The following is a 24,698-nucleotide window of genomic DNA, read 5'->3' on the forward strand; positions in this document are numbered from 1 at the left end:
TAACGGTTTCTTCACAATATGATTGTTTTAAAACACCGAGTAGGGTACATATTTGGTAATACAAATACTTCAGAATATCTGATGCAGCCATGATGCTATCACTTCAAAAACTGATGATAAACTGATTAGAAGGCGTTAGGGGACGCGTAGTTATTATCTTTCAGCTAACTAGTGTCGGTGAGATATAATTTTGATGCCTGAAAAGAGGTCACGTAATTAAGATGTGTTTGTTTAAAAGTAGGGTGTGATTCACACAAAAAAGTATACGAGAAAAATAAAAAATTTTGAAAGTGAGTAAAACGAAAAGATGGTGGGTGCTTTCTACCTACTGGGCAAAGCATATCATCGATCGCGAACAAATGGAAAAAAAATCGATGAAACCCACTATCTTACTGCAAGACGTTTAATTTGATATGCGACACATCATATTTTAAAAAACTCACCTTTATTGAAGACGTTTCAACACCTTTTTAAAAACTGATAATTATTTCAAATATGATAACAGCGCGGAGATAAGACTCAAAACAGCGTACTGGTAGATAAGCACGAAAGGAAAGACCAGATATATCGATGTATCCGGCTTTTATACCCCGCTGATAATCTACAAACCTCGAAACCTTCTCCAAATCTCGAACCTGTGACGTATTATAACGGCTGATATCTAAAAAGACCTCTTAAAGTTTATGATTCGTACGTCTTTGCCATTAGAATCAGTGTTAAATTGAGGATTCAGCCTAGTATGAAACGTTTTCGTATTTAAAATTTAAATCGAGATACAAGTTGATAATAATGTCTGCTTGAAAGATGCTGAAAACACGTGTCACCTTATACGCGTAGTAAGTTACTAACTAGCTGAGACATGTCGGTACTTGTTCATTCTTCGCTGATCTGTTGAGGTGTACGGAGGTGGTGCTTGCGAAGCTAAGAAGATGGTAATTTGGGCTGGTGGTCGACTTTCTTCCTCACGTTAGCGTGACAGGTACCGCTTTCATGCGGGAGAGTACAACCCTTGGCGTCTGTAATACCAGTCCTAATAAGATAAGGGTTGTCGCCTTCAAGGGGTATGTATAGATAACGCTTTCGTTTGTGCGCATACGTGCGAACATATTTTTGTGGAATTGAGTTGCCGGGGGCTTCCAACTAATTATTGTGAGGCCCCCCTATGGCTATCAAAGAACCGCCCCCACCCCATTACCTGCCTCTGCAGCCGCCCTCTGGACCCGTTTGCCGCTTTCCCTTAGCCAAACTGGTAAGTTTTTGTATTTTTTTTTAATTGTTTCAAGTCGCAAATTACTAATTATTTTATGAAAAATTATTTTATGTAGAAATTACGCCAAAACTGTACTTTACGTACTGTATGTAGAAAAATTATTAAAAATTAAATGTCATACTGTACTTTACTAAAAAGTAGAAAAATTACGAAATATTAAATATAGAAAAATTTAGTCTTATATTTAAAAAAGATTTACTCTTACGCCTGAACCGGAGAATTCGGGGCAGCACTTTCAGATGCAAGATGACGTCAAACTGAACTTTAATAAAAAACAAAAGAATTATTTATTAAAAATTATTTATGTGAAAATTAAGTCAAAACTATACTTTACTAAAACTGTACTTTAATAAAAAATTACATATAGAAAAATTAAATATGGAAAAATTATGAAAAATGACGTCAAACTGTACTTTACTAAAAAAATAGTGGCAAAAAATTATTTTATGAAAAATAAAATCTGAATATTTTTAATGTAAAGGGTCAATAGTAATTTTTAATTGTAAGGAAAGACCCTATAACATTCAATTATGTTCTAAGTCGCAACGGATCTGTTTAGTTTGAAACACTGCCGTCGAGATGTTTGAATTGCGCTAAGAGTATGGTACCGAACAATTATATTTTGAATTTGCCCTAACCACAAGACAGCCATTTTTATCGTTTCGATAGCCCGAAGGCCTTTCGCGTTCACGGGCGGATTTAAGTTTTTCGCGTGTGGCTGAAACCTTTTTTCGTTGGCAAGGAAAAATCCAATGATTACCCTTAGGTAATCGTTTAAGATAGACCCCTACACGACACGGGTACCGTATCAAGCCAGCATATTTAACTGTGTATTGAATCGGTACAGACGACGCGATCTGAAATGCAGAAAAATCTAGCAACTTACCCTTCGTATGCCTTGTTTCTTCATATCTCTGTCGTCCTGTTGTCTTGCTTTGAGCTTCATGCCTTTGTAGCCGAAATTCATGCCTTTCTGTCCTGGCTAGACTTTCAACTGCCTATAAAATTAATGCTTTAGAATTTTAGCCATCATTTTGTTGTCAAATAATTTGTAACTTTTTATAAAGACCCTGTAGCTATTGTTTTTGCTCAACTGTTAAAATATCACCCTGTATAATACTGGTTTTAAATAAAAAAAATTTAATCTGATTTTGGTTTTGATTTTGTATGATTCTAGTAAATTGCTTTATCTTTTTTCAATAAAGATTCGTCTAATTACCTATTGTTTAATTGTTTTTGGTTAATTTTTTCAGTTATTATAATAAAGCCCTGTATTTAATTTTCGGTTAGTTAACGTTTATTACGATTAAGTGATTTTTTTTTGTATTAAATAAGCTGTTTTACCAGCTAAATTATAGTTTTTAGAATGTTAATATGTTTTGAGGATTTTTTTAGCTTGTTTTCCTGTTGAAATAAGCCAATATTTTTAATTATAGAAGTTTTCTTTACTATGAAAAATAATTATAGTTTAATATTAATGCTTTAAATATGATTGTATTATAAATAAGCTATTTTAACAGCTAATTATAGTTTTTAGAATACGTGGGCTGTGTATTAAAACTGAAAAGTAATCTGAAATGATAAAATTTAAAGCAACTTACCCTTCGTATGCCTTGTTTTTGGTTTCCATGTCTCTGTCATTCTGTAGCCAAAACGCATGCCCTTGCAACGCTGCTCTCTCTCTGTCTTTCCGCTGTCTATAAAAATAATAATATAAAAATTAATTCTTTAGATTTTTAGCCACCATCTTGTTAACTAATTTGTAACTTTTATAAAGGCTCTGTAGCTATTGTTTTTTCTCAACTGCTAAAATAACACCCTGTATAATGGTGGTTTTAAATAGAATTTTTCTTCGTTAGATAATAAACGTGTAACTGAATTTGTTTAATATACTACTAATTTTGGTAGCTGGTTTGACTGTTTTAGAATTTAATGCTAATATTTTTAGTTATAGAATTTTTTACTATGAAAAATAATTGTAGTTTAATATTAATGCTTTAAATATGATTTTATTATAAATAAGCTATTTTAAGAGCTAATTATAGTTTTAGAATACATGGACTGTGTATTAAAAACTGAAAAGCAATCTGAAATGTAGAAATTGAAAGCAACTTACCCTTCGTATGCCTTGTTTTTGGTTTCCATGTCTCTGACGTCCTATGGTTGACATTCATGCCTTTCCAGTGCTGCTCTCTCTCTCTCTCTCTGTCTTTCCGCTGTCTATAAAAATAATAATATAAAAAATAATTCTTTAGATTTTAGCCACCATCTTGTTGTTAACTAATTTGTATCTTTTGTAAAGGCCCAGTAGCTATTGTTTCTTCTCAACTGCTAAAATAACACCCTGTATAATGGTGGTTTTAAATAGAATTTTTCTTTGATAGATAATAAACGTGCAAGTGAATTTGTTTAATATGCCACTAATATTGGTAGCTGGTTTGACTGTTTTAGAATTTAATGCTAATATTTTTAGTTATAGAATTTTTTACTATGAGAAGTAATTGCCGTTTAAGATTATAACTGCTATACAAAGCTACGATTTTAATTGAAAATGTATATATAGACTTACCTTTCTTTATCCAAAAGGATACACACAAAAAGCACCGCTCACTATAACAGTCCAAGAAACTTTTAACAAAAAACAAGCAGCAAATTGCAGTGACTGCAGTTGATATCGCCAGAACAGGCCACTGGCTGTTTTGCTGAGACAGCAAAATGCAGCTGTGCTAGCGTTTGTTGACTTGGTTTTCTTATTACACCTAAGCGGAATAATTTCTATTTCAATACAATTTGCTATTTAAAAGAATTTGCCATTGGGCTTTAATATGAACATTCCTAAAGTAAATTCCAGTAAATATTTTTTTTAGCCGTAGTCTGTGATAATTAAATATACAGGCATATTTAATTTTTAGTCCCGCGCTCCACTTATAGCGCTATCTACGGACACCCGCTCGGCCGCATTATAAACTACTATGAAATGAAAATCGCGGCTACTGTCTACATCACCGCTCGATTACGTTGGGGCCCGCGGTGGCGGGCGAAGCCCTACACAATTTAGGTATACCTACGCGGGGTACTTGCGGAGGCCTACGCTCAATACTCTTGTCTACGTGGGCAATCCTACATACCTACATGAAGATACGTGCATGGGGGCCCTAAGGGGCAAAGCCCTAGGTGGGGTAAAGCCCTAGGTGGGACAAAGCCCTAGGTGACTATATTTTGAATTTCCCGCAAAAAAATTCTGCGCTCTGATTGGCTGGCGGGGAAGGGGAGGGGGAAGGGAAAAGGAGGAGGAGTGGGGGTAAAATTCGTCAAAAATGACCAGGATGAACCTTCATAAGAAAGTACATGGGATTTTGGCGTCGTAGTAACATAGCCTATCTACTGTAATTTATGTTTGGAAAGCGAAGATGGTCATTTTGAATACCTATTATAAATTTGATTGATATAATAAAGTTTTGTTAGCCGAGTGAAAACTTTGTGTTTATGTTAGCATTGTAACGTAAATTAATATATCTTGTAACGGGCACCTTGCTCCTACTCCGTTTAGTTAGGTAACCAATTGTACTCCTAGTTTTAACTTTTGATCGAAGGAGGTAGCGGGATGTCAGTGTGTGGAGACAGACGGAGTGTCACATGGCTTTTGGTTACGGAAAACAAGTAAAAACCAGAAGAAGAAAAAGTGTTGGTGAAAACCGGGGAACTTCGGGGTGAGTGTGCTCCCCTTTATACGGTGGTGAATTGAGTAGCCATCAACGGCGAAGAATCCCAAGATTTGTCTTAGAGGGTAGTAGAGTTAGTAGTTGACCGAATTGTAAATTTAGATGATGAATAAATGCTATTAAATCCAAATATTCCAGAAATTATTCAAAGACCTGAGAACCGCGCCCCTTTTTCCTCCCCTTGGGCTAGCTGGCTGGGCAAGTTACAATCTATAATTTATATTTACATATTGACCACTGAAAAATGTTTGTGTTTTAGTAACAATACTTTCATTATCTCTGAAAGAAAGTGAATTACAAAAGAACCTATATTTTTAAAATGACAACCTCTTTCAATAAAAAATATATATATTTTTAAAATCGGATAAAAATTCAAAATACCTTAGAGGAGTATGATTATTTTGTAAGCAAAAATGCAAAAAATTGTTAAGATTTTATTTTATTTGATATATATCATTGATATAATAAGCGCTTTTAAATATATAAATAATATTTTCGGACACTGAGGGACATCTATGGGAGAGTGGAAAGGTATTTGTATTTATCGGTTGCCGAAAAATGTCGCTTCGCGTAGAGTAAAGAGCGTTTCTCGTGGAGTTTTTGTTCGAGTTTTGTGAAATGGCTAGCTGTCGTGGGTGTCGGCAAAATAATTACTATTGCTAATTATTATACGTGATTTGCACGGATTAAAACCACGATTCGCAATAAAAGGCATCGCTGTTTAGTTTCAGTAAGGTTTAGTTGAAGAGCGTGCCAGATTTTCTTTTAAATTGAGCCATATTTGACTGTTACGTCTCCATTGTTAGGGAATTCGGCATTGGAGGTAAGCGTGCACAAAATTTCTATAAAAATATAATTCAAGTCCTAACTCATTACCGAACAACGTTATTTATTTGTTTTTATCTACACTTTTAGACGTTTTACCTGGGCGGTAGTAGTTTTTTGTCCTACGACAATTTTTTTTTTGGAGAACTCCCCCAGCGAGTTCTATAAGCCAGAGTTTTGTACGCCAGAGTTTCGTCATCGGTCGGAAAAGAAACCGTTGCAGATTTAAATACAATCTACTCAGCCAGCGACTATCCCTCGACCTGTAGAAAAGGTACCACCTCATCGCGTGTCCTGTTACAGCTTAAGGCGTCACAGATAAGTACCAAGCATTTAATAGTTTCGAAGACTCAACCTTTTTCTCTTTTCCACCGATTCGATGGATCAATATTAGCCATAAGTGTTGGCACCTTTGTAAATAAAATTAGTTTAAGATTATTTAGCATAAGAATTTCCATTACCCGACCATACTTGGAACAGTTGTCGGTTACAATTTTGCAAGAGTCCTTTGGTATATATTTTTTTTAGATGTGTATTTATATAATTATATGTTTTGTCTTCCTATACTAGTGTCCATATACATTTAAATTTAAAGTACCCTGTACAAATATTCAAATCATATTATAATAAATCTATATTGAATGTTTAGTGGTTTCCTCATTATAGTTCTCAAAGTAAGTTTTCGATTGAGGGTCCTTAGAAATTACTGAAATCACTTGGCGCCCTAAAATCTGTTTAATTTTCTTGTGTTTTGTCAATTTGTTTATTTTAGTTGTAAGAACCCACGCCCCCACTGAAAAGCTAACTAGCCAAAAAAAAGGGATTAATTCCAAAGAAAGGGTTACAAAATAATTATTTAAGAAGAAACATATTTTGCAAATTAAAGTTTAATGTTAGTAAGGAATTGTAATATGTACTCCACTTGACTCATTTTCTATACTTAGGGAATTTTGTGTTAATCACTGACTCCATTGTGAGTTTGGTTGCCTAACATTCGCGGTCACGTGGGCTCGGACATTTATAAAGGCACTGTATTATACATATATGTGGTGGTGGTGTTTTTTTTTTTTTTGGTAAAGAACATGTATATCGTGGATTAGAATTTTGCGATATTTAACAATTGTTTCCTAGTATTGACATATTAGGAGTTAAAATTCACATCCGCAATAAAAATTTTCATTTTATTATCAGATATTTTCCTCTTAATGAGAACGTTTTTCTTTATTAACTTGTTTCTGAAAGTATTAGTGCTTGTTTTCAATATTCCAACATACATATTGTTAAAATAAATGTTAGTTAATAATTCAATTATACACTTTTATTAACAAAAATTTATAGGAAGTGAACAGATTGTTATGTGACCGCTCCAAACATTCATATCTGAGCAATCCTATCTTATGCCTCTTTACCGGGTGTCGCCCGAACGCTTGATCTCCGATTGTTTTGGTTATCCGGCGTTTGCTTATAAAATGCCGATATACAGAGTGCCCCCAGTTCGCCCTGTCCGGAGATGAATATTCCTTAACATTCGTCCGTCCTGACTTGGTCCGTCCCGGACCACACCCACTGAGACATATACCTGAAACTAAATTACTCTACACAGTATCAATGATATCAACAGCAGGGCAACAATTTCCTAGAAGAGAAAATAAAACGAAAATGTACTTCGAGTACGCAAAAAGACATAAACAAATGGACAAACTTTATTCTAAGCGTGTACACACGTCGGGGACTCGATAAGAAACTCACTTGAAATGCGCAAAAGATACTCATATCCTAATGGACTCAACAAGCCTACCTTCTCAGAGTGCACACACATCGACAAGAAGATTACTTGGAGTGCGCAAAAGGTGATCTAATGGACTCACAAAGTTTATTCTCAGAGTGCACCCACGTCGGGGACTCGACAAGAAGACTACTTGGAGTGCGCTAAAGATATCTATGATCTAATGGACTCTACAAGATTTGTTCCAGAGTACGCAAAAGGGTTAATACCTAATGGACTCGACAGGACTTCGCTAACTACAAAATTATATTTTTACCAAAACAAACAAAAAAAATATTCAAAAGCACAGAGGTTTCAACCTCCTTGTGCACTCAACTTCCACTATATTCAACTTCTAATAGTGCGCGTAGGCATCACCCACCTTGTGTCTAATCTTCAACATTACTCAATATAAAATCAGTAGTACACAGGCATCACCGACCTTGTATACTTATCTTCAATATTACTCAAACAAAATCGGTAGTACACAGGCATCATCACCCACCTTGTGCACCGACATGCTCACTAGTATTCTAGTAAATCTTTAATACATAAAAAAACAATAAATATGATAATAATAATAATAATATTAATATGCCAGAATGTCATTATGAAAATGAGAATTAAATACCTCACCTCTAATCAGTTGTGATGGTCTAAAGAGCCTCATTTTGTCGCTCGAAATCACACCTCTAAAACGTCTTCTATCTTTGGACACATTTTGAACTTGGTATCGGTCATTGGGGAGAACTTGTTGTACTCTTACAGGACCAATGTACCTCTGGACCAGCTTACCGCTCGCAAGCCACTTCACAATTGGCGTCCTTTCAACAACAATCATGACCATATGACCAACCACATAGATGACCGCTGGTTTACGATTTTTATCGTAGCGTCTTTTCATTGCACTGGCACTCTTAATTATATTGTTTGCAACTTTTTTGCGCACCAGTTTTAAATAACCTTGCCTATCTACCTGCTCATTATCATTTACATTAATATCGAATGTCGTCTTGGTCTAAAACCGTATAAAAGATTGGCAGTTGCGTAACCTGTTATAGCGTTCAGTGTCCCGTTTATAATATGTTGAACTTCCGTAATTTTCGTTTCCCAAGCATCGTGTTCATCACCAATTGCCGTCATCATCGCATTTAAAATGGTAACATTAAACCTTTCGACTTACTTCTGGGGCAAGCAATAGCATTTAAAATATGTTTGGTATTTTGTTCTTTACAGAACTTCGTTATTTCTGCGCTCGGAAAACACTTTCCTCTATCCGAAATTAATCTAGTTGGTACACGAAAAATTTTAATTAACAAGTTTAGACATCTTATGATACATTTTGCACTAGTGTCGGGAACAGCTTCAATCCAGACATATTTAGTAAATGCATCAACGATCACCAACCAATGTTGCCATTTTCGGTTCTGCAAAACGGGCCCAAATGGTCAATGTGCAATGTATGAAATGGTTTATTTACCTTTGGAATCGGATACAAAAAACCTTTTCTTTTTCCTGTGTTTTTTTTTCACACAGATATTTTACGTATTTTGTTACAAATTCCTTCATGCGAGGAAACCAATATTTTGTTTGAATAAAATCTAGTGTTCTTCTCAAACCGGGGTAGCCGTTATCATCGTGCTGTAATTTCACAACTCTCCACCTGACATCTTTTGGTATAACAATTATGTTATCTCCATTAACAACCCTGCACACTTTGTTATTCACCAGAACATTGCATTTCTCTGCCGTTTCTTCCTCAAGTTGCTTCTTTATAGATATGTACTCGTCATCCTGAGATTGGACACACTCTATCAGTGGCGGCGCGTGAACATTGATTGAATGTGTTCTGCTTAGGATTGTTACATTTGTTGAATTGAATTCCGAGATATTAAGTGCCCGGAGAGCCTCTAAATGGGTGAAAAATTTTAAAATTTTCAAGGCCGCGCGTTTTCCTGGCACTTCTGAATTTCAAAGAACAATCCATTTATATAAAAATGACAAGATTTTCACAAGAACGATTTTTGAAATTGATATCTTTTTGAAATATCTAATCACGAATTACCTACTGACGGTATAAATAAATTGGAATAAACTAAATACATTTTATTAAATTATTGAATATTGTTTAAAAACAAAAACATCGTTTGTGAAGTTTACCAATGATTCAACGAATTTTAATTTTCGTCGCCGTGTTATGATTTTTTCTTTATCTTTTTTTATATATACGGGACCATACAGCTAATTTCCGGTACAATCACAGAAAATCCCGGTCATACCCATGTGGCTAGATGTTCTTTTAATATGTCGTCAAAATCTGCACTAAAATTTATGAGTCCACGAAACACATCAGGGTTGTCCGAATTTTCTGTCTCACCGTGTCCGCGAAGTGCTAATTCGAAAGCTCCGCAAATTTTTTTGCAATCTATGATTTTAGATAATACATAACGATTTTTCGTTACCTGTTCATTGTGTTTACGAATATTATCCCAATATGCAGAATCTAACTGACTTCTTATGTTTATTTTACCTAATGACTTAAATGACTATCCCCACCGAAAAGTAAGCACGGAAAACAAAACAGTGTATTTTTCACATCCGCACACCCACTCTGCTTTTGTGTATACATTATTGTTAAATTGTCTTTTATAACTTTTACTTCGGCTTGTTCCACTAACTTCAATATTTAATTGTGGTGTTGGCCCACCTAATTCTTTTATTTTTAGTTTATCCTCATAAGGCAGAGAACCAAATAAAGTTTTTTGTAAAAACGAAACACTATTCATTTTAATAACTATAATATCCGTAGACGTCTAAACGAAAATATTCACACGTGCCGCTCGCAGAAATAAACCACCACATACCACGTACGAAATATTACTGCATTTACTGCAGCAGCGGCTGTCGTTGTTGCAACCACAAAAGCCCATATAAAATGGTACTGGGTCACGACGTCACGAGCCTGATTAGCCAATAAAAACAAAGGACGCATCTAACTAATCGCTGTGCACACATTTTGTATATGAGGTTGCATATATTAAGGAGCGTAGCTAGCGTCGTAATAAATAATAATATAAGCTCCTAGAACATTTGGATTCTTTAAATATTTTGTTGATATTTAATATGACTAAATACATAAAATTTTCTGTGTTCTGCAGCTCCGCAGCTCTTATGGTAAAACCGCCACTGCACTCTATTCAATCTGTTTCTTTGATTACATTTACAGTAAGTGGCAGTGGTTGTCTACTCAATGTATCTACATGTTTCATCTGTGTACCAGGTTGGTAAACTATATCGAAGTCGTATTCCTGCAGAGCCAGCCACCAGCGACCAATACGGGGTGAACGCTCGGTTCAATAATGTCATTGTCGAAAAGATCGTGCATAATTTGTCTTACTAAGTATCGTTCGTGATAAGATAACCGATATGATCTATAACAAACAGGCTGTGTACTGGTCAAACTGATCTCCATTTCAACATTGGTGTTTACCCAACTCAGTGTTGTTATCAGCGAAACAAACTTGGAATCTCTCTAAAAGATTATCTAAGCGTTGTGGTACATCTTTCGGTAAGGCCTCAGGTACTACAGGTACTTCAGTCGTGGACTGCCCGTAAGGGATTCCCCGCAATACGCGTTGGTCTTTGTCGAAAGATGACTTCATTAATTTTTATTTTGGCAGACGTTTCGCTAACTGAAGAAATTACAGCACCGCCATATCCACGCATTGTAGTTTGTTTAAATCTATCAATAGGAAGATTCAGTGACTCTGCGACTTTCATTTTAAGAACATTACAAGCGCTGCCGAAATCAATATAAGTTGATACGTCTACATCGTTAACCTTTGCAGTGACGTGATATTTTGCGTCATCCACAGACACTACATTTATATTTGTCGCGTTATTCGTTTTAAATTTAAATGCGTAGCAGTTATCCTTATGACTAGTTTTTTTGCAAAATATACAAGTTAGGGGCTTCCTCACATTATTATTTCTATTTGTCCTGTATGAAAAACAGTTGGCTGCTTTATGGTTAGTTTTACCACAAGTAAAACAGACTACTCTGTTTGCATTTCTATGTTGTATTTGTACCGGATATCGTTTTTGTTCTTTATTGTTACATGTGTAATTTGATTCCACTAAAATTTTCAAAAGTTGCTCGCTATATTTGCAACCTCCCGCATAAGCACTCGCCTTTAATAAACTATCATTTAGTGTGGAGATTATTACATCCGTAATTACGTGATCTCGTAGGTCGCAATGTTTACCTAACTTCAATTCGAATAATAAAACGTTACTACATCTTCATTATGTTTTCTTTCTGTATTCACAAAGTCTCTCAGGTTGGTCACAATTCCTTTCGACGATGGAAAAGCACTTAAAAGTATGTCTTTCCATTCATTCCAATTAGACGAATTAATATCTGACCTACAGTCGTACAAAGATTTTGCATTTCCGGTAGGACGCCCTATCATAGCAAATATTCGCGCGATCGTCCCAAATATAAATCTTTCCGGCCATATCGCCAATCACTGACGAATTGTCAAACTGTTAGAAGAACCATCAAATTCGGGTATTAATTACATCCGCCCTACATATCTTTGTTTATTTATTAAATTAGTGTCTTGCGGACTAACACTTATTACGATTATTTTGACTACGGCTTCGATCACGCCTGGAAGCAAGCCGTCGGCAATGACTGCTATCCTGTTTACGTACTCGGCTACGACTTGAACGTCCTGTCATTGTTAGAATATTTTTGCACAATGTTCTTTTTTTAACTTAACAAATCACAATGAAAATAACAAAAATGGTCAAATCGACCCCAAAATGTAAAAGACTGAACGAATGAGCAGGCAGACAGCATATAAGTTATAAACAGTACTCACCAATAAAGGTGTTTTCTCACTAGCACAATACACTCATGAATTTTATCAAAACAGAATTAAATACACAGGTACGAATCCCACTTCTGATATGTTAAAATAAATGTTAATTAATAATTCGATTATACACTTTTATCAACAAAAATTTATAGGAAGTGAATAGGCTGTATGTGACCGCTTCAAACATTCATATCTGAGTAATCCTATCTTATGCCTCTTCACCGGGTGTCGCCCGAACGCTTGATCTCAGTTTATTTTGGTTATCCGGCGTTTGTTTATAAAACGTCGATATACAGAGTGCCCCCAGTTCGCCCTGTCCGGAGATGAATATTCCTTAACAATATATTATTTATTTTTTTATTTATTTATTTATTTATTTATTTATTTATTTATTTACTAAACAATATTGTATCTACAGGCGAACCCAATTGATACAATCAAAGTAATTTACATACAATTACTAGTGGTGACATACTTACAACAGACGACAAAAAAAGAAAAAAAGAAAAAAGAAAAACTGAAAATGTCTATTACAAATTAAGTGCAATAACTGAACCTAGCTAACAATGTTATTTATGCGATTATAAAAGTAGTCTTATTACACAATTTGGGACACGTAAAGAAAATAAAGATAAATTGTTCATGTTAGAGTAATATAAAATTACTAACAAAACTCTACATTTCTAAGTAGGATTAAGGCAATATCAATAAATTATGTATTTAGGAATTTCCCCATGGTTTATGATGGGTAGGTATCTAGGGAAGTACGTACTCCTATAATATTAATATTTGTTGACCCTCTTAAATTTATTGCTCTTCTGATTTCTTCAGTGCTACAGATATTACTTTACACAGTATTGTGAGAACCTCTGCGTAGCTCTTTCTAGTAGTAAGGACTTCTACTTGTTGAATATACGGGACCATACAGAACTTGTTTAAATAAGTCAAGTTTTCTTTTAATTTATAAGAACCCCAACAGGTTATAGGCCCAGAACAGATAAGTGAAAAAGTGTACTAAAGTGAAATTAAAAGAAAAAAACGTTATTGGCGCAGAACAGTTAAGTGTACAAGAATAGTAAAACAAAAGTAAAATATTAAAGACAGAGAACAGCTAAGTGTAGTGCGTAGAAGTAAGTAAAGTGCAACAGAATATATTAAGAAAGAATGGAATCGTCGGGTTTAAAAATTGAGAAGCTACGTGATGAGGACAACTGGCTCCAGTGGCGTTTTGTAATACGCACATTACTAGAGGAGGACGATGATATGCTATATGCTTGTGAAGGGCTATTAGTTCGTCTAGAATAAAATTCAATGAACTATCAAGTTAAGTTGAAAAAGTTTCTAAAGGCAGATAAGGCTGCAAGAAAGTTAATCATTGTTACGTCAGTGGAGAAGACTGCGAGAGAAATGTGGAAAAAGTTAAACTCCGTATATGACATGAAATCAGATGAAAATGTATCGATAGTCCAGAAACAATTCTTTGATTTCAAGTGGATAGAGAATGAAAGTGTTGCTCTTAATGTATCGAAGTTGGGACAATAGGCCCATTTAGTAAAATTTTTTTATTGCATATTTCAAAAGTTTACCCTTTAATTAGTTAGTATGCCAAAAATCAATTTTTTGTTTCAACGAGAAATGTGTGAAATAAATTAATGAAAACAGAGCGCGGAAAAACGTTGAGCAACCATTGCCTGACGTCATAATAGAGCACTCCGCTCACGCTCGCTCTCTTCCCATTCTGTGTTAATACATACGATATGTGGATCGATTCGCAGTTTCGTTAATTATTGTTTTTATGTCTAAATGGGTCGAAACCGAGGATTGTACAAATATTGTATAGTTCCAGGCTGCAAAAGTACCTCAGGATCGACTCCGAATAAAATATTTATTTCATTACCGAAAAATGAAAAGTTTGTGTGATGTTATCCACGGTTTCCCCAGCCACGGTATGCAACTCAAAACCACCTTCGTTTTTCTTTGGATGCACGTCTAGGGGGTTGTAAAATATTATTATTTGAACATTTAGAGCACAATTCTCAACTTTATGCCGGAAATAAATTCTGCCCCATCTAAATGTTCGTGTTCACAAAAAATTCGAAATACGACGGCGACAGGGACCTATAAGCAGTTAAGAACCACTCTAGTTTTTCTTTGGTTTTCCATCTAGAGGGTTTTAAATATTATTATTTGAACATTTAGAGCAGAATTATAAAATTTATGCTGGAAAAAATTTCTGCCCCATCTAAACGTACCCGTTCACAAAAATTTCGAAATACGTCGGCGAGAGGGACCTATAAGCAACTCAGAACCACCCTCGTTTTTCTTTGGTTGCCCGTCTAAGAGGTTATAAATATTATTATTTAAACATTTAGAGCAGAATTTTCAAATTTATGTCGAAAAAATAAATTCTACCCCATCTAAACGTTCCCGTCCACAAAAATTTCGAAATACGTTGCGAGAGGCACCTATAAGCAATTTATTTAAATAATAATATTTTACAACCCCCTAGACGGGCAACCAAAGAAAAACGAGGGTGGTTCTGAGTTGCTCGCACATACACGTCGTCGCATACATCCACAAGTACCGAGTCTAGTACGTTGGGTACATTTGTACAAAAATGGAAAGCAACAGAAAATGTAGAAAAGCGAACCATTTACGTCATTGAGAAAAATCCGAAAATGTATTTAGATATTCCAAGACATTCTATGTTTATAATAAATATGTTGTGTGAAAAATGCATTTCAACAAGACTTGATGTATATCTCTTATACACTCTCTATTTATACACTTAAAAATATAGGTATATAATAGAGGTAAAAGTATAGCAAATATCTACACATCTCTCCGTCTGCTCGCGACTTGATCGCCGAGTGGCCGGTATTGTGACGTCATTAGCTGGTCTCTCGCAGTGTTGACCTTTTTAAGGGTCTTACAAATTCAGAATTAAATATATCACTTATTATTAATCCTATTGACCTAATTTTTTTAAGATATAATTAGGTGGTTAAATACTATCAGAAAATGAAAGAAAAAGTTTAAAATTAAATATCACTGAATGGGCCTATTGGCGACAAAAATGAAGAATCTCGGAAGCGAAGTTCCAGAATCAATGCTGTTGACACGAATTTTGTCTACTTTACCGAAGAGATACAATCATTTTCATAGTGCATGGGACTCAGTGGAAGAAAAGAAGAAAAATCTAGAAAACCTAACCGCGAGATTAATGACTGAAGATATTAGAGTACAGGAACAAGAAGATATTCAAGAAATGTCAGTTGGACTAGTCGCAAAATATAATAATAAATTCTCAAGGCAAGATCAGTATAAACGGTTTCAAAATGAGGGAAAAAATCAAGTGCCTAGTTGTTTTAACCGTGGAAAGACAGATCATATGGAAAAGGGACTGGTATAGGTGTTATACATGCAAAGGAAAAGGACATACTAACAAAAACTGTTTTAAAAATAATAACAGATCGAATGTTCGTGGTAACAGTGATGCAAATTCGGGACGGCAACCGACGCCGACGGTAAGATTGGCGCTAATAGGAAATCGAGGTGAAAGTGATTATGACTAATCGACTCTAGAGCATCGGACCATGTGACTTTTGTCACATGGTCCGATGCTGAAAAACTGCAATTTAAGTGATAAAGGAGAATCAAAATCTATCTCTGATGAATCGAGTACATTGAAATTATGGTATGAAAGACTTTGTCATCAAAATATTAGGCATGTAAAGAGTGTTTTAAGGAACATAAATATAAATATGTTAGATACTGAGATTTTCTGTGAGGATAGTGCTTATAGTAAGCAACATCGGCTGAGTTTTCTTGAGAAAATTTTGAGTCGCGATGTGTTATTTAAGCCTGAAAAGATATCCGCGCATACGGTTGATAAACCCGCTTAAAATCGATGTTAAAAGCGGTGACAAAAATTTAAATAAGGAAGAAGTTAATAGTCTACTTAAAAACGGGAATAAGAAAAATATGGGTGAGGAAACTTCACAGTCCTCTATCAATACGAACCTGAGAAGTTTACGTGATAAGTCGAGTATTAAACCTATACAATTTTTCGGATGTCCGGTTACATATATAGCCTTTAATGAAGCAATGAACTCAGACAAAAAAGTGTATTGGAAAGCAGCGATGGAAGACGAAATGAATTCCTTACATGAAAATAAGATGTGGGTATTTGTTGAAAAACCAGCGAATCAAAATGTTATTAGTAGTCGTTGGGTCTATATCTGTCCGGATAATTCGGAGCGTTATAAAGCATGTTTAGTTATAAAAGGGTATTCACAAACAGAGGGAGTAAGTTACAACGTTTAGTCCGGTACTACGTTTTGATACTGTTAGATTAGTGTTGAGTATTGCAGTGCGTGATAACTTGTACCTAGGTCAATTTGACATTAAAACTGCATTTTTGTATGGTGATTTAAAGGAGAATATATATATGAAACAACCTGAAGGTTTTAATGACAGAACGACAAAAGTTTGCAAATTATTAAAAAGTTTATATGGTTTAAAACAAGCTCCAAGGTGTTGGACGGAACATTTTACTAGTTTTATTAAAATCTTAGGGTTTCATGAAAGTACTGCTGATGCCTGTTTTTATGTATATGTATATAGAAAACGGAAAAAGAATATTTGGACGATGGACATAGCTGCCTCACATAAACATTTAATTGACAAATTATTTGATGATCTAAGTAGGGAATTTAAAATTATAAGCACCAAAAATGTAACTAATTTTCTTGGGTTGGAAATTCATAGATTAAGTAATGGCTCTATTTTTATAAATCAAAATAAGTACATTAGGGGTATTTTAGAAAAATTCAGTATGAATGAAGCAAATTCTGTTTCACCGATTGAGACTGGTTGGAATGCAAATGTTTTTGAAAAAAAAAATTGTAAGGCGCCCTACAGGGAGGCGGTAGGTAATTTAATGTATCTTTAAGTAGTAAGTGGACCTGATATCAGCTTTGCGGTGAATATTGCATCGAGAGAATTAGAAAACCCAATGGAGTCTCATTAGATGTTAATAAAGCGAATCTTGCGATATATCAAGGGTGCAGCTGATGTAGGGCTACTTTTCTGTAAAGAAGGTAATTTTGAGGCTTACAGTTACGCTGATTATGCCGGAAATAAAGAAACGCGAAAATCAACTTCAGGTATTTTGTGTAAATATGCGAGTGCGGCATCACATGGCAAAGCAAACGGGAACAGTGTGTGGCTCTGTCTACGACTGAAGCTGAATACGTTAGTGCAGCGTCATTAACTAAAGAAATTATTTGGTTAAAAAAATTATTCACAGAGTGCGAAAATGATATTTTAAGTTACTATCTATTTAGTATGATATGAGTGCATTAAAATTAGTTAAGAATTCAGAATTTCATCAAAGAAGTAAACATATAGACGTTAAGTATCATTTCATACGCGACTTATACGAAAAGGGAAAAATAGATGTAAAATAAGTATATTAAAAGTGAGGAACAAACAGCCGATGTATTTACAAAAGCATTACCTAAACCAAGATTTGAATATTTAAGGACGTTCGGTAGAGACAAAACCCTCCAATGAATTTTTTTGAAATTTTGACCAGACGTTCTTATTGTTGTTACAATAAACCTGTCAAAATTTCAAGAGGTTCATCTGTTTCGTTTTCGAGATATTGAATTTCAAAGTTCAGTCATTTTAACACGGTCGCTTATGGGAAAACTGCTAAAAACTCAGTTTTAAGAAAATTGGCCCAATGAATTTCGCTATTTTTTTTATATGTCACAGATAATGTTATTAGTTTAATGTATACCAAGTTTCGCGACGATCATCTGATTCGTTTATGAATAAAAAAATAAATAAGAGTTCCACAGAAACGCAACGGCATCGTCGCAAGTGGCGGGAATATCACACAAGCCAAATTTATCCACACATTTTTCACAGAACATTTTCTTGGCCATGGTTTTAAAATCAATTACTCTCTCTCCATCAACAGGAATATCTTTGTCATTACTGGTAGAAACATTCTTCTCTTTTTGTAGCTGGTTCCTCAACTTAGCTCGTAAATGCCTTTCAACTTTATATTTTTTTGTAAACTTTCCTTTAAATCGAATTATTTCTGTTCCTTTCTCATTCTTCGTAGTTTGGAGGTTATACTGTTTGGCTTTGGGCATTTTTACGAATGAAATCTACGAATATAAATAAATACAATTGTCATAAATCTTTTTAATTATTTATTTATTCTTTTTTTATAACAAAATAAAAGTCAAATACTTACAGCTTTATCACAAACAAATTGTACACATACGCTGCCGTAACCGACGCAGCAGACGAGCAGACAGTGCATACAACTGATGCGTGTACATGAACACTCACACATTGAAGACCCGTCGGCGTTGTCAAGTCTTCACTCATCGCTAGTTTCCCCTTGCCCCGCAAATGTTTCCCCCTGCTATCTCTACCGAACGTCCGAATGAAATTAGCTCTTATAAGCAAAAATGATATTATTAAAGTAATTAAATAAGTTTGTAAAATGTAGAGTTTTAAGGAGGGTGTTAGAGTAATATAAAATTACTAACAAAACTCTACATTTCTAAGTAGGATTAAGGCAATATCAAAAAATTATATATTTAGGAATTTCCTCATGGTTTATGGTGGGTAGGTATTTAGGGAAGTACGTACCTCTATAATATTAATATTTGTTGACCCTCTTAATTTTATTGCTTAAATCTTCTGATTTTTCCAGTGCTACAGATATTATTTTACAGTATAGTGAGAACCTCTGTATAGCTCTGTCTAGTTGTAAGGACTTGTACACTTCTACTTGTTGAATAATAAACTTGTTTAAATAAGCCAAGTTTTCTTTTGATTTATAAGAACCCCAACAGTTCACTATAATCTATTTTCCCATTAAATGATTTGTGAGCAAATTTAATGTAATTGCAAGTTCGTCTATGTTGTAAGGATTTAAATCCGAGTAGGTGAAGCCTTTAAATATAGTTATAATCGTTTTTATTTATATTAAGTTTAATATAATTGCAAACCACTCATATAAAAACATTTCCTTATTATTAACTTATCGATGTGAAGATCAAATCGGAACATGGAATTAAACTTAAAACCCAAATCAGCAATTAACTCCCTCCAATATTATGTTATTTATAGAATAATATAAATGTAACTTTGTTTTTCTTACGTGAATGTAATACATTTATATTTAGAATAATTCAACTCCAAGTTATTCAATAAGCACCATGTCGTTAATGAATTTAAATCTGTCTGTAACAATCATCATTACCATTTACCGTCAAAAAAATTTGTTGATACTGGTTGAAATATAATTTACATATAATATATTTATAATAATATATTTAATAGTCAAAATAAAATTGGTCCCAAGTGAGTATTCTGAGGCACCCCTGATGTTATATTAATTTCCTTTGATATAAAACCAATTATTTTAATTTGGATCCAATCGCATAAATATGATTGAAGCCACGGCAATAAATGGCCTGTAATACCATAAAGGGCTAATTTGGTTAGGAGGAGGTTATGCTCAATCAGATCGAAAGCTTTTCGGAAATTGGGATACGGAGTGTTTCTTAAGTAGAGGTTAAAAATCCAGGGGCGTATCCTGTGGCCAAATATAAAAGTATTTTGTTATATAAATGTGGGATCTTAGGACAGCCATCATTGTCCGGCACAGCGTGTCAAAAATTTTAAAAAAAATCACTATTTAATTTTTAATTTCTAAACCACTTAAGATAATTTAACCAAATTCGGTGTGCATCTTTAGTGACAGTAAGTATGAAACAAAAAATTACCAGCTTTAGAAACTTGTGGCGGAGGTGTGGGTGTCATCGGTCATTATTTGGCAAAAAAATATATTACATATAAAATAGGTCATCATATGCGCATAGTATTATCTTTACATTTTTTCGAATTCCAAACCGATTAACAACGAAATTGATTTATTTGATCAATTGCATGTTTACACAGTTACTTAAATTTCTTAAACATTATCTTAGGGAGACCAGGGAGACCATGCAAAACAATATCAAAAAGAAGCCGACAAAAAGAAGCTGTCATCTTATTTAATATTAAGTTTTAAAATGGCCAATAAGGTTTACATTTATGGCCTTGCAGATGGAAATGGTACTGAGGCTAGGCGAATTTATATGGAAAGATTTCCAATCATCCAACTCCAAATCCAAGAATGTTCAGAAATGTTTTTCAACGTCTTTCGGGTTCAGGCACATTTCAGAAAGGTCCAATTCCTGGAAGAACTTTAGAGTGTTAGAACGCCTGAGTTGGAAGAAGTTATTCTATACGAAATTGAAGAAGACCCAAATACTAGTATTAGGAAGATCGCTCCAAATCTTAATGCGAATCATAAATTAGTTTGGTCCATTCTGAAGCATCAACAGTTATATTTGTCTTATTACATACAAAGGATTCAAGCCTTAGTGCAAGACTATCCTACTTGCCTACAATTTTATCACTGGTAATAACGTAATTGGGCGAGGCATTTAAGAGCCAAGTTAACCTTGTCCACACAGATCACCCGATATGAAATCTATTGATTTTTTTGTTTGGGAACATAAGACATTAGTTTACAAGGTTCACATTAAATCTGCGGAGTACTTACGTCAACAAATTATAATTGGTTGTGATGTAATAAGAGCTACTCCTGGTATTTTTGCACTTGTTCGAGCTGTAATTTCAAGAAGATCTGAAGCATATATTTTGGCTGAAGGTGGCCATTTCCAACATATTTGTTATAATATATCATAGTAAAGTATTTTTTAATTAATTATTTTTTTATTATTTTGAGTAATTGGCCAAATAAATCAATTTTATTGTTAATCAAATAAACAAAAAAGTGCAAAGAAACAAAAAGTGAAGATAATACAATGGCGCATATGGTGACCTATTTTATTTATAAAATTATACAGGGTGATATATATTTTTTTGACAAATAATGATCGATGATACCCACACCTTCGCCACTGGTAAGTTTCGAAATCTGATAATTTTTGTATAATATCTACTGTCCTACCAAATATGCACACCGAATTTGGTTATTATCTCAAGCGGTTTAGAAATTAAAAATTAAAAACTAATTATTTTTTTTAATTTTTGACACGTAGAGCTGTAATTGGACCTTAATGGCTGTCCTAAGACCCCACATGTATATAACAAAAAACCCTTATTTTTGGCCGCAGAATACGCTCCTGGATGTTTGGCCTCTACATGACAACACTGTAGTACCAGGAATAAAAAATTTAGTTCGGTAATTTTTTTATTTACTTAATCAACATTTTAAAATAACCCCAGAATCACTCGCTTTTCCTAGAAAAGTCACTTACGATATATAGTCCAATTAACTAAGCCTTTAAATCGAAATTTTGTCAACTTGGCTGAATTTTTGATATGAGTTAGTTTAAGGTATATTATAACAATAAGTGAGAGTAATTTTTTGTTCAACCCCCGGCCAAGGGTGGAAAAAGATAAAACAAAGGGATTTTTCAAGATAACTCAAAAAGGGTAAGAGCTAGAAAAAAAGTTTTTCATTAAAGTTGTAAAGCAGACAATTCTACATAAAAATGGTCTCTTAGCTTTTTCTTGTACTATTAAAATTAACAGAGTTAGGGAGGCTAGAAGTTAAGGGAAGATTTCAGAAATTTAATTTTGTTAAATCATTAAAATTAACGATTAAAAATTTGATTTTTTGTTATAACTTTCTTATTAAAAATTAAAAAATATATCTATATCTCTGAAAAGAAAAGTTACATATTTTAGAGCAGATTGAAAAAAAAAATTACAAAATTCAATCATTTTTCTGTTTGTTATGATTTTTTTTAAATTTCTGAAATCTTCACTTAACTTCTAGCCTCCCTAACTCTGTTAATTGTAATAGTACAAGAAAAAGTTAAGCGGCCATTTTTATGTAGAATTGTCTGCTTTACAACTTTCATGAAAAACTTTTTTTTCTAGCTCTTACCCTTTTTGAGTTATCTTGAAAAAGCCCTTTGTTTTATCTTTTTCCACCCTTGGCCGGGGGTTGAACAAAAAATTACTCTCACTTATTGTTATAATATACCTTAAACTAACTCATATCAAAAATTCAGCCAAGTTGGCAAAATTTCGATTTAAAGGCTTAGTTAATTGGACTAATAGTAGAGTGCCCGCTTTAATTTATTTTCACTTCTGTGGGCGTCGCGGGGTTACAAGCTGAATTATATATAAAAATGAAGCTTATATCTTACTGAATCGGAAACCGATGGTAATAAAAAAATAACGCGGGCAGAAGGGCAGTAAAATCAAAAAACGAGTTATGACCACGGGCGGATAATACAGCACATTGGCTATAATTCTATATAAAAATCAACTTATATTTTGTACAGCATATATTTTTTATTAATTTTTGAAAGTTGCTCTTAACGTTGAGTCTTATGATAGAATAAATTTTTAAACTTGAATATCTCGGTTCGAACACGTCGAAAATCTTACAAAAATTCAGCATTTTTTTAGTTCCCACGCCATTTACCGGAAAACGAAGACCTTAATCGAAAAATTTTACTCTTGGAAAAAGTTTCTTTCATCAATATGAAAGACAATAACGTTTAATTCAAAATTTTCGATTCAATAATAAACAATATATGGATAAGAATACAAAATAAGTAATTTTTCGACCGGCCGGCGGACGGCTGGCTACTTCGCGTCCCCACTTCGCCACGGTCGCATCTGTCTCACAAATCTCCATAGCTCCATCTCGTACTGTCTTACATTTTGATATTTCTTATCTTCCCGGAATTTTAAGTGTGTGTAGTTTTGTGGGTGAGTGCATATAACGAGTTCAGTACCTAACACTGATTAAAATCGAGTTAAACTTAATTTTTCACTTTTTAAAAAACTTAATCACATACCTAGTGATTGGTGTATAAACCTGGTGTTGTGTATTGGTGATAAACTAGGTGAGAAATTTTACTTTAGTTAATTGTAGGGAATTCCACATTCCAATTATAGATTTTTTTATCATAATTTAGCACTGTACGAAATGGAAAGTTCTACAACTGATAGCACTAGTTCTGAGAGCGAAATCGGCTCTCTTGTAAAATTCAAAACGGAAAAACAGCGAAAATGTATAATATGTAAAAAAATTGGAGGTATTATAATCCAATCAACAGATAAAACTTTCTTTACATTTATGAATTCCACTAAGATTCGGAATGAAATAAACAAGGAGGTAGATGAGGATATACAAAAAGTGATTGCTGATGGTAAAACTGGAAATCTTGTCAATGTTGTTTGGCATAAAATATGTTATATTGCCTATACAAGCAAACAAAATATTGAAAGTTTAAGGAAAAGAGTGGAAAGACTGAAAGAGTACAGAGTAGCTGGTATTGAACCTCCACCACTTCCTGGTAGATCGCTTCGTAAGGGTGGATTTGACATAAATAAATGTGTATTTTGCCAGAAGCGGTCCCCTGGGAAGAGATTATCCTAAGTTATGTCTAAAAATATAGAAACTAAAGTAAAAACATTGCATCGATCTCTTCAGAAGTTTTAGAAAGAATAGGCTCCAATGATTTAATAGCAATGGAGATAAAATATCACGTGAACTGCCTAATGATAGAAATAAAAAAATTGGGAAAACAATCTGGTAAACCACAGACTATTGTAGAACAAAGTACTACAGAAAGTGCCAGAAAAAAATTTCGTCAAGCTGAAGACACACCTTTACAAAATATAATAAAATTTGTTGAAGTTAGTATTGGAAAAGGAAAAGGTTTTACTAGTACAGCTATTTTCAACAGGTACAAAGAACTCGGTGGCGAGAAATCGAAAAAAACGCTTATAGCAATACTGAAACGGAATTTTGGATGTAAAATAAAAATCTTAAAATCAGAAAAAGCAAATGTTTCATCGCTAATAATACCACCAGTTAAAAAGTCCGAAAAGCTTCATAGTTATATAATAGATGCTGCATCTTCTCCTAGTTATTCTCCAATATTAACAAGTGGCTCCGAACCATCTCAGCTTCACAAAATATGTTGTGATATAAAACGTGAAATGGAGAAAATACCAAACTTTACCGATTTTACGAATCTAAATGTATGTGCAGTAATCAACATATGTCAAGATATAATTTATAACTACTTTAAAGGTAAAAAATTTACACCAAAACATATAGGACTAGGTATTTTTGTTCACCAAGAAACGAGATCGAAAAA

At 33.9% G+C, this 24,698-nt stretch overlaps 1 protein-coding gene and 1 long non-coding RNA gene across 2 annotated transcripts; both read right to left on the reverse strand.

The window, feature by feature from the left end:
- Positions 1 to 2,869: 2,869 nt before the first annotated feature.
- Positions 2,870 to 3,875, reverse strand: LOC111692463. The gene is made up of 3 exons (XR_002763237.1): positions 3,840 to 3,875; positions 3,387 to 3,490; positions 2,870 to 2,967 (listed from the first exon to the last, which is right to left on the reverse strand). It is a non-coding gene; the product is annotated as an uncharacterized LOC111692463 (long non-coding RNA).
- A 14,140-nt stretch (positions 3,876 to 18,015) lies between these two features.
- On the reverse strand, positions 18,016 to 18,819 carry LOC108915872. The gene is made up of 2 exons (XM_018722019.1): positions 18,737 to 18,819; positions 18,016 to 18,647 (listed from the first exon to the last, which is right to left on the reverse strand). The coding sequence occupies exons 1-2, from the start codon at positions 18,803 to 18,805 to the stop codon at positions 18,300 to 18,302; spliced, it is 417 nt and encodes a 138-aa protein (XP_018577535.1). The 5' UTR covers positions 18,806 to 18,819; the 3' UTR covers positions 18,016 to 18,299.
- Positions 18,820 to 24,698: the final 5,879 nt, after the last annotated feature.

This window comes from Anoplophora glabripennis, unplaced genomic scaffold (genome assembly GCF_000390285.2).
Source record: "Anoplophora glabripennis isolate ALB-LARVAE unplaced genomic scaffold, Agla_2.0 scaffold1645, whole genome shotgun sequence".
Taxonomy (NCBI): Eukaryota; Metazoa; Arthropoda; class Insecta; order Coleoptera; family Cerambycidae; genus Anoplophora; species Anoplophora glabripennis.

What these genes read in the sequence shown, in the direction of transcription:
- LOC108915872 (XM_018722019.1), bottom strand. Translation starts at nt 18,805, where the DNA reads ATGCACTGTCTGCTCGTCTGCTGCGTCGGTTACGGCAGCGTATGTGTA. An exon ending in AATTTGTTTGTGATAAAGCT is followed by an intron (nt 18,648 to 18,736) that starts GTAAGTATTTGA and finishes TTATATTCGTAG; the next exon opens with ATTTCATTCGTAAAAATGCC.